This window comes from Propithecus coquereli, unplaced genomic scaffold, assembly GCF_000956105.1.
Source record: "Propithecus coquereli isolate 6110/MARCELLA unplaced genomic scaffold, Pcoq_1.0 Scaffold421, whole genome shotgun sequence".
Lineage (NCBI taxonomy): Eukaryota > Metazoa > Chordata > Mammalia > Primates > Indriidae > Propithecus > Propithecus coquereli.
In genome coordinates, this window is record NW_012149964.1 from 1,741,275 (window position 1) to 1,758,106 (window position 16,832).

The 16,832-nt window shown below is 34.6% G+C and overlaps 1 protein-coding gene across 2 annotated transcripts in view; it reads right to left on the reverse strand.

Annotated features, from left to right (window-relative positions):
- LRCH2 (leucine-rich repeats and calponin homology (CH) domain containing 2) overlaps nt 1–16,832 on the reverse strand; it is a 118,153-nt gene that overhangs the window by 27,645 nt on the left and 73,676 nt on the right. For both annotated transcript variants that reach the window (XM_012653516.1, XM_012653515.1), the window contains exons 12-14: nt 13,377–13,442; nt 3,411–3,459; nt 3,220–3,333 (exon numbers count right to left, since the gene is read on the reverse strand). In XM_012653516.1, the coding sequence (XP_012508970.1) occupies nt 3,220–3,333; nt 3,411–3,459; nt 13,377–13,442 (229 nt within the window). The remainder of the gene's footprint in view (nt 1–3,219; nt 3,334–3,410; nt 3,460–13,376; nt 13,443–16,832) is intronic.

Sequence of the window (16,832 nt, forward strand, 5' to 3'; positions counted from 1 at the left end):
ACAAGTTATTATAATGTCTTATCACAAGAGTAATGAGATACATTTGAAGACATATGGCATTTAAATAATCAAATAATATTTAAAACTAACTTGGTATAATTACTCTAATGCCTTTTAACTTTGTTGTCTAGAAATCAATCATCGAATGCATTTAGAAATTCATGTGTTATAATCGTTACAAGAACTTAAAGCTACTAATTTACATTAAACATCATTTATCAGCAAAAGGTTAGATTTTCATACTTTGTTGTGCATCTTATTAAAATAATACTAATGAATTTCCATGAAAGATCTTTAATAAAATAATGTACTTCCTGGAATACCTTTGCTTTTAGAAATGTAGTGATTTTATTTTGGCTGCAAGGACACCAAATTTTACATACTAGAGTAGTAATCTATACAATAGTGGCCAGAGAATTTAAACAGTTAATATAACTCTCCTACCGTGATTTACTTAACTGACTTAACCTGACTCAATTTATCTTCTTGCTCACATAATCCAGCCAATATGTTGAAACATTCTTTACTTAATTTGAGGGGCTTACCTGAAAAAAATACTATCCAAAATTAGCCTTGGTGACTAAGAAGAAATAGAGACCTGGATTTTTCACCTGCACACACACATACACACACACACAAACACTTTCAGTAAATATACTGAATAACAGTATCATGAATAATTTACCATGGGCCAGAAACAAAGATATCCCCTGGCTCAGTTATTTATACATGTTAGGATAAAGTTGCATAAGTTCTGTATGTTTCCTAACACAGCAAAGCTAAAAGAGCGATCACTAAACAAGCTCAATGATAATCTGATTTAAACCTGTAGAGTATTGTATTTTGCTGTTTAATGAACTATAAATCCAGATTAAGTTCTATAATACATCTTACAAACCGCCCTTTCCATTCATTATTGGGAGATACGTGATTAAGACAAATTTCCTTTTTGTCTTTGAAAGAAAAACATTTCATAGAAACTGATGATGTTTTAATTACGAAAATATTGGCAATTCTAAATAGTTTTGACTTAATTTAGGGAGTAGTATCTCAATTTTATATTTTCTTGACATCTTAGGAAAAAAAATTGTTGACATATTCAATTTTTTGGCGTGTCCTAACACTGACATCTTCTGACAGTTAAGGAGAACTACACATCTCCTTAAATTATTTTCTATTGACCAAAGCTTATCTTTGCAACTACTTTTTCAAGTAAGGAAAAAATTAGTATTTGTTGAATGATGATTATGTAATGGGCACTTCAGATATTATCTCATTCAATCTCTTAGCAACTTCATAACATAACCAATGTCACAGAAGTTATGCTTAAGCCATAAAAAATAAAATATTTATCAATAAATGCTATTAAACCAAAGACCTATTTTTTAAAGGCTCATTGTGGCATGTATTAAGGCTTCACTGGGAAGTTCATTTGAGTTATTGTAAAATATTTTTAAAAACGGTAAAACTGTATTTATTTGAAAGTGTTTGTTTATTTGAAATTAGGCTATCCACAGTAGACAAATAGGCCATATAGCATAGGCTTTGGGTTCAAATCTGAACTCCGTTGCTTATAAGCTAAGTGACCTACTTAGCCTCTCTGTGCCTTAACTTCCCTATCTTTAAATATAAATGATAATAATTGTACTTACATCATAGGGTTGTTATGAACATTAAATGAGTTGATATTTGTAAAGCACTAAAAACAGTGCCTGGCACTTAGTAACAGCTATGCTAGTGTTTTGAAAAATAGAACTGGTATGGCTTTACTATACTAGGATAAATGAGATCAAATAAATATCAAATCTCTTATTACTTAGAAATACCACTAAAATTTTCCCCACATCATCAGTCATTCATTGCATTTTACCTATAAGCAAATTTTATTAAGTGCCTTCATTCAAGGCACTTGAACTAAAAAAGGGAAACTTTAAAATAATACCAGAATGTAAACAAAAGTGCAGATGTGTAAAGGGTTAAGATAAATAAACTTTCACCATTACTGACCATGGTTCTGCTTAGAATATCCTTCCTTTTTCCCTCATGCCTTTTATTTCTTCATTATCTCTCATTTACCAGGTAACACCAAGCTCATTAAAAGGACTCAGTAATTATTTGTTGAAGACTTAAACTCATCACAGATCCACTAAGAGAGAACATCTCTGTTTTGGTCATATGATACTACTTATAAACATTATACTCCTATGTACAGAAACAGATAAATGTGCATAGAGATCTATTTCTACTAAGCAAAGAAAACATAAAATGTAATACTATTTATTAGTAATATAAACTTGAAATCACCTACAATTTAGTTTAGTACTCTGTTTAGATAAAATTATTACTATTATCTAACAATAATTAGGCTTTGGAAAACGTAAAAAGTGCACAAAACAACAAAATTTGCCATTCATGGAGTAGAAGTTTGTTTGTACTATTCATTTGAAACAAATTCCAATAATGAATTCTGACTAGTACTGAAAATTATTACAAATTCTGATTGGTCTCTGCAAATACAGCACACCTTAACCACAAATAGATAATAATAATACAATATTTACAAAGATGTACACAGCAAAATTTCACTAAAACCCTGCTAACTAAAAATTTGGGCTAATTTGGATGGTTTAAGACAGGGGTGGGAAACCTGTGGCCTTCTGGATCCTTGAGCGTGGTCTTTTGACTGAATCCAAATTTTCCAGAACAAATCCTTTTAATATGTATTATTAGTTTAGATAAGATAAAAGACCCTTTTAAGAAATCTACTAAGGTAACAAGAAGAAAAGAAAATTGAAAAAACTGCTCTCAAGCGTTTTTGGAACCACTATATAAATAGAACTTACTTACATAGAAATAGTTAAATGCTAACTGTAAAAACATGTAACTATTTATTGAAACAAATCCAATGAAAGATCTTTCCTGGACAATTCTTTTAAAACATACCACACATTGCTACAACTAGCAATGTAGCAAACAATCATCTTTCTTGTAAGGTATCTGGTAAATTGTATTTCATATTGATCCAATCAATTATTCTGAACTACTGAAATTTTATAGATATAACTGGATCATTCTACAACATATATGTGGGAAATGAAGGTAAAGTAACATATTCACTACATTTAACTACAGATTTACATTTTACTTTATTAAATAAAATAAAACTGATAAAATCAAAACTAATGATTACAAAGTAAAGTTTTAAATTTAATGAAGTACCTTGAAATATTCTTTTCTAATTTGTTTGCTTCGCCTTCTTTCTTCACTCTGCCAGATTATAGGTTGAGACTCTGGCCACTGTTCATCTATTTGATCCTTCTGATTTTCTAAGGGCTGTAATGAGACATTTCTTTTAACTGAATAAATGAGAACAAAATAGTAGATATAATAGTAATTTAATTTCCTCTTACCTGCCATGTGAGGGGTGATAACGGTGAATTAACTTCGTCTGCTGAGACACTAAAAAATTAAAGATGCCTTAATATGTTAAAATCTATAGAATAATCCTTAAATACACATTGTGAACATTATAAAGCTATCTCTTTTTTTAAAAGCAGGAATGTGAAGAATTTACCTATGCCTATGCTTTGGACTAATACGATAAAACTTAAAGTTGACAAAAACATATTTAAGTTTCCAATAAGTGCTGCTCCAAAGGAAAAATCAAAACGGGTTTATTTTATATCAACCCTATGCATTCCTCTAAGAAATTTATAGAAGCCAAAAGAAGTATAATATCTAGAGATACACTGTCAAAGGACAGACAGGGTATTTATCATATTAAAATAATTACCAAAAACTAAAAAAAAAATCAACTAATAATTTCTTTTGTCTAAATACCAAAGGACACAGAGGAGTAATTCTTTTTTGCCTATTAAATTACTGATTATGGGCCTCAACCTCTTGATTCTGACACAACAGGGGCTATGGAGGATGTTCTTTTCATCTAGCTTTTTTTTGTTGGGATAAGGTAGATTGTGCATGCTGTTGTTAGATGGCAAATTTGAACAAGGAGTTCCATTAGAAAAAATATATAAACAAAATGCCCACTAGAACTGCTGTTACTTAACTCTATTGTGGAACTTCTGTGTAGTAAAATAAAGGGAAAAAAGACATAAAAATTAGAGAAAAAGAATCCAATTTTCAAAATTTATAGAACACGTGATTTTCCAACAGAAAAAAAAATCTATAAGAGGTAAGGTGACCAGTTAAAGGAAAATATGCAAAAGTTAATAGCTTTCCTATATATCAACTACAATGAGTTACAAGATATAATAGGAAAAATCCTATTCATATAAAGAAGGAAAGGTATAAAATACCCAGGAAGAAACTTAATTATACATGTACGAGACCTACATTTAAAAACCACAAATGTCTAGAAGGGGCTTGAATAACTGAAAAGTTCTTGGACATCAAGACTAAGTATTATAGGTATAACTTCCCTTTCAACTTAATTAATAAATGAAATATAGTATGAAGTATAATAATAAAAAATAAACCAAGAAGTATATTTTGATCTGTTTTAGAAATCAGACAAAAGAGTGTCAAAGTTAATTTTGAAGAATGGATGATCAAGAAAAGTTATATAATAATGGGGATTTCTCTACCAGGTAATAAAATATATAAAATGCCAGTAAAAAAAAAATAGTACTAGCTCCAGAATCTATAGATTTTTCAATGGAAGAGGAGTAGAGGAACACGAGTATAATAACTGATGATAAAAATGACATTTAAAATCATTGTGAAAATGTTGGATTGTGTAACAAATGGTACAGAAACAACTCATTGACCACTTGTAAAATATACAGAGAAAGAAAGAGGGGGAGGAGAAGATAGACTGAGAAAAGAAGGCAGGGAGGGAGGGAAAACACTAGATTCCTCACCTAATATCAAATATCAAAATTAATGGATTAAAGAATTAAATATAAATAGATGAAATCACAAAAGTAACAGAAAAATATGGTCAGTAATTTTTAAAATGTTGGGGTAGAGAGAGCCTATGGAAAAAACAATCAAAACTAAATACTGACAAATAGGAGCACATATAATGTAAAAATTAGACTTTGCTTCTGGCCAAGATAGAATAACAGTGACCAGATTTATGTCCTGACTGAAGAAACTAAAAGAATGGACAAAATATATTTTAAAAAATTGTGCTTTTTGAAACACTGAATATCAGACAAAAAAATAACATTATCCTTTAGAGATGAGTAACAAACAAGGCAAATCCCCTGATTGAGCCAGGTTGCTGCATAGAGAGAGTGTCCAGGGCACAATCCAGGGAGGAAGGACCAAGGCAGTCTAGCAGGCTCCCTAAATTTAGGAGACAGAGGTGGGAGCCAGGGAGAAAAAGGCAGACAGAGTTTACAGGACAGAGTAACAAAGAAAAGAGCAATGCACAAAGAACTTGAGATCTACAGAGGCGTCCTTCAAATTCTCATCTGTGCACTGATCATTGATCCTGCATGTGAGAAAACTACCCTAGGCAAAAGAATGAAATCACCCCTCAAAAGCTTAGAGGAAATAATTCCCAGATTCACAGAGGACCAGGAGTAGGACTAGCTCCCACCAGCCAGCCTGGAAAATCTTAAAATTCATGGGACATCAGGTAAAGTAATAAGAAAAGTCTTTCCTCATTAGGAAGACAAATTTAGTCTTAGCCTAAATGTGGTAATGGTCCCCCATAACAAATGATAAAACCAAGTCTCCAAAATATCAAATCGTTTCCAAGTAATTTAACCATATAACAAAACAAAAGTCAAAAATATTTATAGGGCCAGGCGCGGTGGCTCACGCCTGTAATCCTAGCACTCTGGGAGGCCGAGACGGGCGGATAGTTTGAGCTCAGGAGTTCGAGACCAGCCTGAGCAAAATCGAGACCTCATCTCTACTAAAAAAATAGAAAGAAATTAGCTAGACAACTAAAAATATATAGAAAAATTAGCCGGGCATGGTGGCGCATGCCTCTAGTCCCAGCTACTTGGGAGGCTGAGGCAGTAGGATCTCTTGAGCCCGGGAGTTTGAGGTTGCTGTGAGCTGAAGCCATGGCACTCTAGCCGGAGCAACAGAGTGACACTCTGTCTCAAAAAAAAAAAAAAGAATATTTATAGTAACACTACAATATCCACAGACAAAGTTCATAATGTCTGGCATTCAATAAAAAATTCAACCAAGCAATATTCAGGAAGCTAAAAGACTTAAAATGGTAAGTACAGACACGATCAAAGTTCAAGAGATAAAAAGTACATCTGAAATTAAAAACGAACTGAATGAGATTAGCTGCATATTAGACATTTCATAAGAAATGATTAGTAAACATGAAGACACAGCAGAAAAACTAGTCAAAACCAAACACAGAAAGAAAAATATTAAAAAAGAACGAGTAGAATACCAGTGTTCTGTGGGAAACTTCAAATGGCCTAATATATGTACATATAATTGGAGTTCCATAATAGATGACATCAAATGACAAAAAAGATATTTGAAGAAATAAGGGCCCCCAAATTTCCAATTTCATGAAAACAATAAATCCACAAATTCGAGCTCAATGAACTCCACACAAAAGAAACATGAAGAAAACGACACCAAGGTACATCACAATCAAAATATTTAGAACAAGTGATAAAGAAAAAAATATTAAAAGCACCCAGAGAAAAATGGAACCACTAGGCTCAGTAAAACAAAGATAAGAGTGTTGATATAAGAACAATGCAATCTAAAGGATGATGGAGAAACCTCTTTAAAATACTGAAAGAAAACTAAAATGTCAACCTAGAATTTTGGCTGAGCAAGATAGCTTTCAAAAATGAAGGTAAAATTAAAGACTTTTTCAGACATACAAAAGCTAAAAGCATTTGACACCAGCAGACTGGTAGCAAAAGTAATGTTAAAATCTCTGTTTTAGGTAGAAGAAAAATGATGTACATGGAAATATGGATCTACACAAAAAATAAAGGGCACTGGAGATGGTAACTAGGGGTAAAACATAAAAGACATTATTCTGATTATTTAAATGTCTTTAAGAAATAACCATCTAAAGGAAAATAATAACAATGTGCTGTGGGGTATATTACATATATAGAAGTAAAATGAATGACAGTACAAGGCCAGGAGGAAAGAAATATAAGTATACTGCTGTAAGGTTCTTACCCAATACATGAAACGGCGTAATAGCACTTGAAGATAGAGTGTGATAAGCTAAATATTATACTTTAACCTCTAAGACAACCACTAACATAACATAACAAAATGTTATAACTAATAAGCCCACAAAGGAGATAAACAGAAATTTTAAAATATAATTCAAAAGAAAGCAGAAAAAGAGGAAAAATGGGTAAAAAGAATAGATAGGACAGAAAGAAAACTATAGGAAGGTAGTAAATTTAAATCCAAAATATCACTAATTATAAAAATGTAAATGATTTTAACACTGAAATTAAAAAGTAGATTGTCACATTTAATAAAAAAAGAAACATACTACCATATCCTAACTACAAGAAACACACTTTCTCTATAAAGACACAAATAGGTTAAAAATAAAAGAACGGGAAAAGATGTATCATGCTAACACTAAACAACAGAAAGCAGGAGTGACTATATCAACATCAAAAAAATTGACTTCAGACCAAAGAATATTATTAAATATCAGGAATTCAAAGAAAAGTCATTTCATAATGAGAAAGATGTAAATTCACCAAGAGGACACTACAATCCTGAACATTTATGTATCTAACAGAGCTTCACAATATATGAAACAAAAATGATAGAACCACAAAAATAAAAGAGAAATCCATAATTAGTGTTGGAGATTTCAATAACCTTCTCTTAATAAGTGATAGAATAAGGAAACAGAAAACATGTAAGGTAGTAAAGTTTTAGACATTATCAACCAACTTAATGTAGTTGACATTTATATAATACTGTAACCAATAACTGCAGAATACATATTTTTTCAAGTTCCTATAGAATTTTTACCATGATAGACCATATTCCGGGCCATAAAAAAACTCAATAAATTTCAACCATTCAATTCATACAAAGTACTTCTTCTGACCACACAAGATAGAAACAAGCACATCACAAAAGCAGCAATATAAATGAGCAATAAATACTTGAAATAATGTTCAATATCACTAGTTTAATCAATGAAATATAAAATGAAATAATCTGATATAATTTATTCTTATTAGGTTGGCAAAGATTAGATAAATTGATAATGTACAGTGTTAACAAATATGGAAGTAAGATATCCATGCATTACTTGTGGGAGTGTAAACAGATCAAAACCTCTGGAGAGACAGTTTATCAAAAGCTTTAAATGTTCACTCATGTTTTAACCCATCAATAACATGTCTTTAAGCACTTAAGAAAATAATACAAGTACACAGAATATGTGAAGTTCATCACAATGTATATTTAGATTTGGTAGGTATGTAAAAATCATCACAATATATTAAATGAAAAAGGCAGATTGCTAAACAATGTACTTAGTATGCTCTTATTTTTGTTAAGAGAAAGTATGAGATTTTTCTTTGGGTAAGGATGGAAGTGGGGTGTGCTCACTCATGCACTGCCAAAAAAAAGGTCAGAGAATTTAAATTATTTTCTTATATTTAATATATTAAAAAATTTAAGCCTATGTAATACTTCTTAATATCAGAAAAAACATGCACAAAGCTATTTCCCTTTTGAACAATAAAGGAGATAACTGAAAAAGGAAGGGCTGAGAAAAGATATGAGAAAGGAAAAGTAAGGAAATTCATAATAGTAAAAACAATAGTTCAACAACTAATAACATATGTGATGATTTCTATGTGCTAACCATTGTTCTAAGCAATTTACATATATTAACCCATTTCATCCTCACAGTAACCATGAGGTAGATATTGTTATTGTTCATGTTTTACAGATGGGGTGAATGTGACTCACAGGAAGCTAAATAACTTCCTCCAAAAGACAGATCCAGGACCTCAACTCAGACACCATGGTTCTAAGAGCCTGAACTCTTAACCACTATGCTAATCTATCTCTCTATAAGAAGAAAGATGAATAAAAAGAAATAATCAGAGAACTAACATTTACTAAGCATTTAGGTGTTAGGCATTAGGGCTGATTTAAAAACTTATCCAAAGCTTCATAGCTAATAAATGCTAAAGGTGAGACTCTGACCCAAATCTGCCTGACTTCAAGGCCCATGCTCTTTCAACTATACCATGCTATCTTGCCAACCAATTTCTCAATAGTTTATCACAACTTTCTTGTATGTCTGTAATGTCCCAGGGCTCATGCTGATTGCTAGAAGTGGCTAGGAATCTTGGAGAGTTATTACTGCTACAAAGCTGTCCAGGCATTTCAGGGAGACTGACCATTCACCCAAAACCTAAGTACCCAGAAGTTTTCCAGGTCTCTCCTATAAATCTGCATGCTGCCTAATGCCACAGGTAATCATTCTTATTAGTTGTGGATTTGTACATTCAAAAGCTCTATTTTAAAATATAAACACAACAGCAATATATTAGGACCACATCAATTACCAACTTCCTGAGGGCTGGGACCATGTCTCTCTTGATCACTGTTGTATCTTCCAGCACACAACACAGGTCCTGGCATTCATCATTTCAACCTATTCTCCCAATTCATTCACTCAACAAATATTTATTGAGTACCTACTATCTATGCCATGCATTGTCCTAAGTGGAGAGATACTGCAGAATACAAAATAAAGTCCCTGATCTTATGATATTTGCATTGTAGTATGTCCAGTGGTGGTAAGGCTCTGATAAAAAACAATAAACAAAGGCCAGGTGCAGTGGCTCACATCTGTAATCTAAGGCAAGAGGCCAAGGCAGGAAGATCTCTTGAGGCCAGGAGGTTGGTCCAGACCAGCCTGGGCAACATAGTGAGACCCCATTTCTACAAAAAATTTTTTAAAGTAGCCAAGCATGGTGGTGCATGCCTGTAGTCCCAGCTACTCAGGAGGCTGAGGCAGGAGAATTCCTTGAGCCAAGGAATTTGAGGTTACAGTGAGCTAGGATCATACCAGTACACTCCAACCTGGGCAACAGAAAGAGACCCTGTCTCTGAAAAAAAAAAATAGAAGCATATGTTCAGAATGTCAGATAGTGTTAAGTTCCATAAAGAAAAATAAAGCAGGATAAGGGAAATAGGGACAAATGAGTGGGGGAGGCATGCTCTTCTACATGTTGTTCACGGAACACTTTGCTAATGAAGTGACATTTGAGCAGAAACCCGAAGGCATGAAATTAAGCCATATAGTTATCTAGGGGGAAATCATTCCAGGCAGAAGCAAAAGCTTTGAGGGGTGGGAAAGGAATGTCTCCTTGTTGAGATTCAACAAGGAGGCCAGTATAGCTAGAGTGGAATTAACCAGGCAGGGAGAGTCAAGAGAGGAAGACAAGAGGGAAACAAATAATGCAGGGGTTTACAAGGCCTTAAAAGATTCTAGTGTTTATTCTGAATGACATGGGAGGTCAGTATAGAATTCTGAAGATGAATGATAGATCTGACTTACATTTTTAAAATATCAATCTGATACTTTGGGGAAAATAGACTAAAGGAAAACTAGAGTAGAAAGGAGACTTGTTAAGAGGCTGTTGTAATAATTTAAGTAAGGACTGGGGTGGTAGGAGTAGAGGTGGTAAGACATGATCGGATTCTGGATATATTCTGAAGGTAGAGTCAATGGCTTAGATATCAGATATGAGAGAAATGGACAAGTTAAGGATGACTCTAAGGTTTTTGAGATGAGGTTTCCAGCCAACTGGAAGGATGGAGTTGACATTTTCTAAAACGGTGAAAAATGCAGGAGGAACAGGTTTAGGGGTGCAACAAGGGAGATTAAGAGTGTGGTTTTGGAAAGTAAAGTTGACATGTCTATTATACATCTAAGTAGCAGTGTGGAGTATGTGACAGGATATACAACTCTGTAGTGTATACACATGTATACACATGTACACACGTGCAAATGCAAACATTCATGAACATGTATAGAAAAAAAGGTCTAAAAGGAAAAATATCAAAATAATATGACTTGTCATTTCTGGGGAGTGGGATAATGTGTGATGTTTGTTTGTTTATTTTTTCTTTATATTTGTTATTTTTTCTAATTTTTCAATAATAAAGGTACATTGCTCTTATAATCAGGAAAAATTTTTAATTTTTTCTTTTGTTTTCAAAGAAGAAATTGGGTGATTGTGTCAAAAGAAAAGAAACAGCAATAGTTGTATGAAGGAAAGGCCAAGATTGGATGCCACAGTTTTAAGGTTTGGGCAATTGGGGTTTTCTCAAGAGAATATTAGGAACTTGGGGAGGAAGCTTAAGGTGGGAATGAAAGGAACTGAGGGGAAAAGTAAATAACAGAAACTTTAAGGAAATCAAAAATGTGAGATAGCAGAATCAATATTCAAAAAGAAAGAGAGTAGGTTAAATCAAATTAAATAAAATTTGAGATAGATGAATATTCCTAGACTTGAGTATGAAAAGTAATTTCATGCGTAAACTCAATTCTGAAGGACTAAATGAAGAAAGGAAGAAGAGAGGGCAATCCTAGCAGAGAGACCAGGATGTAGAATGTAGAACATGGAGAAATGGAATCATGTGGGAATAAAGAGAGGAACCCTGTTCCTAAACGTAAAGGGTGCCAGTGGGGGAGTGCACAAAATGAGGCTCTTGAGGTAGGCAGAAACCTACTTCAACCTTATGGGCTAAGCCAAACATTTTAAGACTTATTCTAAAAGTTGTAAAGAGCCATTAGAATATAAGAAGTGGGAGTCACACCGTCAGACTTGTGTTTTAGAATCATCACTCTTCCGGACAGGCATGGTGGCTCACGCCTGTAATCCTAGCACTTTGGGAGGCCGAGGCGGGAGGATCGCTCAAGATCAGGAGTTCGAGACTAGCCTGAGCAAGAGTGAGACCCCTGTCTCTACTAAAAATAGAAATAAATGATCCGGACAACTAAAAATATATAGAAAAAATTAGCCGGGCATGGTGGCACATGCCTGTAGTCCCAGCTATTTGGGAGGCTGAGGCAGGAGGATCGCTTGAGCCCAGGAGTTTGAGGTTGCTGTGAGCTAGGATGACACCACGGCACTCTGGCCCAGGCAACAGAGCAAGACTCTGTCTCAAAAAAAAAAAAAAGAAAAGAAAAAGAAAAAATAGAATCATCACTCTTCCATAGTGCAAAAGATAGATTTAAAGCTAGGTAAAACTGAAGAAAGGAGATATGTTTGGGACTGTTGCAGTAATCCAGGTGGAAAAAGATGGGGCCTGAATCAACACAATTGCAATAGGAATGAAGAGGTTGGGATAGATGCAAGTAATGTTAAGAAGCTATAATTTTCTATGATTGATTGAAATGGGAGGGGTGCATAAGAGAGAGGAGTTTTTAATAATTCCAAAGTTGCTGACTTGGGTGATTACATAAATAAATTGTGGGACATTTACTAGAGCAGACTCTATAGGAGAAGAAATAGATCTGAGGAAAAATAAGTTCAGTTTGGACTGTGAGATATCTAGGAAAAGACATCCAGTGAGATGTGTGGATCTGGAGGAAGCCGAGTGTTCTTGTCACCATATGTTAAAACTCGGGGTTCTAGAAGCAGACAACCTGGTTTTGAATCCTGATTCTACTACTTCCTAACTATGTAACCTTGAGCAAGTTTTGACAATTTCTAAGCCTCGGTTTTCTCATTTGTAAAACGGGGATAACAACAGTAACAATTTCAGAGTTATTGTGAGGATTAAATGAGATAATACATCTAAAGCACTCAGAACAGTACACATATAACATGCATTCAACAAATGTTAATTCTCTCTCGACTTCCCCCTAGGCTTTGACCTCTACGCTCTCATAGGATTGACTCGGGAGGAGAGTCTGATGTAAATTCAAACTACCAAAGAATATATAGAAACTTTCAAGGTCTTCTAGTTGTCTGGAAACAAACACGTGGACTTAGATCATGCATTCATATAGAAGAATTCAGTAACACCCAATTGAAAAGAAATCAAAATGTAAATAACATAGGGAATAAACACCATCGGTGATAAAGAAATACATTATTCCTGGTAGTAATAGTAATGTAATAAGCGTTTGCTGAATGAATGAATAAATGAATGATTCTATCATCAAGACAAAATGCACACGAGTATAAAAAGATATCAAATCAGCATTTTTAAATTTTGTTTATATCAAAAGTAAATTTAATTCGTGTTTTAACGCATTTCCTCTCTAAATTATGTAGTTATATTAAATCTATATCATTTATTCAATTAAAGCCTATATAAGAAAATGTTACTATCCAAGAATCAAATTTCATTATAAAATATTATATGTAAGGACTAAGATACTTTGTTACCTCTTTTCACATTCCACAGTTTGTTTCGGCTCGTTTCTCATGACAGAAGTTGAATGATTGAGAATCCTAGAAGTAAATCAACATATTAATTCCAAAATATATCAAAAAGAATATTGCATACACATGATATATTAGTAAAATGTTTCCAAAATAAACTGCATGTGGTCCATGAAGATCTAGAAGACAATACTTAAATATTATTTAGATCACATGTCCATAAGTGCACTATTTATGAAGGAATAAAGTTCACCAACTCTCCCATGGATCTTCTTTTATAGACCCTTTCTCGACATTTGGCTATCTTCTAGCCATGGTATTATTGCCCTGTGCATATCTAACTTTTGGCTGAAACAAAAGATAAAGAGATAGAGATTTGTTTAGGTACCATAATGATTGATTTAGTTTTCCCAGCACAGCAAATTAGAGGAGGTATATTGATGTAATACATAATCAATACATAACCGTTTTGCAAAAAGCCAAATAATAAACCTTAATTCTAAATGCAAAACCAGTGCTAAAGTTCAATTCTTTAAAAAATAACATGTTTCTTAACTTTTGATAACCAAATGAAACTATTAATATATTCAAAGAAAACCAAAAAAAAGAAAAAGAATGATGAACCATTGTAAGAGACTGCTATTTGACCATAATTTTAGATGATTCCAAGTATTAATCTCAAAGTCAAAAGTAATGAATTATTAACTATGCTTACAAAATAACTGTACATATTTGAGTTCTTAATATTACTATATATATGAATGTAACTTAATTTTCAATTTTAAAGTTTAGTGTTATAAAGAGTAAAATATCTGCCTTTTATTCAAAATAAAATCTTTAGGTGTCAATTATCAATAGGAAAGGACTTCAAATCTAAGCTACATATTGACTAATAAAATACATAATGAACTAAATATAAGTTGGTAATTACAGAAATATGGTTAGCATAAAGAAACCCATTTCCATTACCCCGGTTTCCTCACTAGCTTGAATCTAGTAGAGCCTCACTAGGAGGAAGTGACAGCATCATGTGCAAATTAGCATACCTTTGGGCCAAACAATTTTGGAATTAAGAACACCTTTATTCTTCTTTGTATTGGCATACACTAAAACTGTCACTCTGGGCTCCTTTTTGACCACAGCAACTATGTGGAAGCAGCTGCAGCTTCGATAAGGGCCACAAATACTGGTTTTCAAAAATTCAACAATAAACTGTTAACACAAAGTAGCTTAATCTATGCGTCTCAATTATACAAAGAGGAGACAGTCTTCTAACCATGAAACCGCCCTTTACACAAATCAATAACAGGGTGCAAGACAAGAACTATGGTAAGGGCCTAGCTAAAAATAAGTCACAGGCCTAGCTAGAAATAATGATAAAAACTAGCCACTGTCCCCGTTTGCTCCTCTATAATTGCCATTCTGGAGCCACATAGCTGGTGGTCATAAAGATTCTTAGCAGAATAAACTCTTTCTCTGCAGTAAACCCTGCGGACTCAATGTATTGGCTTCCTGCTAGGCAGTGGGCAAATGAACTCAGTTAGGAGGCAACAATTTGGGGGCCGGTCCGGGATTGCCCTCGTGGACACGCACCCACTGTACGGCCACCTGTTTTCGGCAGAGCAGACTCAGAGACGTGCCCTAGCGGCCTCTCAGTTCTTTTGGACTGAGGGCCATCTCTGGCTCCGTCCCTACTAGTGGGACATTGTCGACCTGACCCGCAGTGCTTGGATCTGTTTACAGTAGAGAGTTTCTAGAACTTAAGGACATCCTGGTGAGTATTCAAAGCTCGCCCCAGCACCCCTTCCTTCTCCGGATTGTTGGCCTCTCTGGAGGCCTTTTGGCTTCTTCATGAGTCTTGTTTGGCTTTCCCTATAATATAGTAAAAGTCTTGTCTTGGGGAGACTTCTCCCCAATTGGACAGAGAATAGGGAGTCTGTCTAGAAGAATACTCTTAAATTGTCAACTTTAAAATTAGTACTTCATTAAAAATTAATGGCCAAAATGGATCCTTTAAAGACTCCTCAATTTAAAAATAGATTTTTAGAGTTCTCTTATTCTAAGTAAATGTCTTATTTGTATTTATAAAAAAAATCATAACTAAAAGAACATGTAGGCCAGGCACGGTGGCTCACGCCTGTAATCCTAGCACTCTGGGAGGCCGCGGCGGGAGGATCGTTTGAGCTCAGGAGTTCGAGACCAGCCTGAGCAAGAGCGAGACCCCGTCTCTACTAAAAATAGAAAGAAATTAATTGGACAGCTAAAAATATACAGAAAAAATTAGCCGGGCATGGTGGCACGTGCCTGTAGTCCCAGCTACCCGGGAGGCTGAGGCAGGAGGATCACTTGAGCCCAGGAGTTTGAGGTTGCTGTGAGCTAGGCTGACGCCACGGCACTCTAGCCCGGGCAACAGAGTGAGACTCTGTCTCAAAAAAAAAAAAAGAACATGTAACAATTTCATGGCTAGCATTAAAAATTCTCTTGACAAAATTAAAGAGCAAATATCTGGTCTGAAACAAAGATAAAAATCCTTTTAATACTACCCCTGTGGGAAGAATAGCAGAGGCCAATATACCTCGAGGTTTAATGGTTATAAAGTTTTGTGTTTTCATCTTGACAGCCTAGGCTCAATTCTTGGGCAGGGAATGAACTTGTTCTGGTTTGGTATTTGTGTAACTTTTTCTGTTTGTTGATGCTAGTGAGGCTTTCTTTGAGCCATTTTTGTGACTTTTTGGATCTCATAAAAACTGTTTTCTACCTCTTGCTTCCTTCATCACGCTATAACCTGGGTTAAGGCCTATTGGTTCCCCTTAGAAGGGTACTTTAGTTAAAATGTTTGAAAGCAAAAATGTTAGTTGTTTGTCCTGGCTAGAGTTGGCTCCATTTACTTTCATTACTCTCCACTCTTCCTCTTTGCTGATCAACGAGTCTCGGCCAAGCAAAAGCGGCCTATTGTTCAAGGCAAATGCTGAACTGAACTATCTATGGATCTTCTCTAACCATGTGGCAGTGCTGGAGTCTGTCTGAACTTGTTCTCGTTCAGCTGCCTGGTTTGTGGATTGTTCTTTCCTCGGTTAAACTCTTGTTAAATTTAATTTGTCAGAAGTGGGCTCCAAAAGAGAGCTCCCAGAGCACCCCCACCCACCCACCCAGGAGCACCGAGTGGACAAGCGAGGTACCTGCCAAGTTGTGCCCATTACTGGGGCTTGTGGGTAAGTTCTCTCGGATTCTGAAGCTCCACAGATTTGTGTTTTGAGCTAAGTTTGTTTGAGCAAATTTTTGATCCTAATTGGTTTGAAAGTTGCAGTAGAAACTGTACTGGATCTGGGATCAGATTGAATCAGATTATCCTGCCTCAACCTCCAAGGTGGCTGGGACTATAGGCATGTGACACCATGCCCAGCTGAATTTTCTATCTTTTTGTGGAGACATGGGTCTCAGACTCCTGGCCTCGGATGG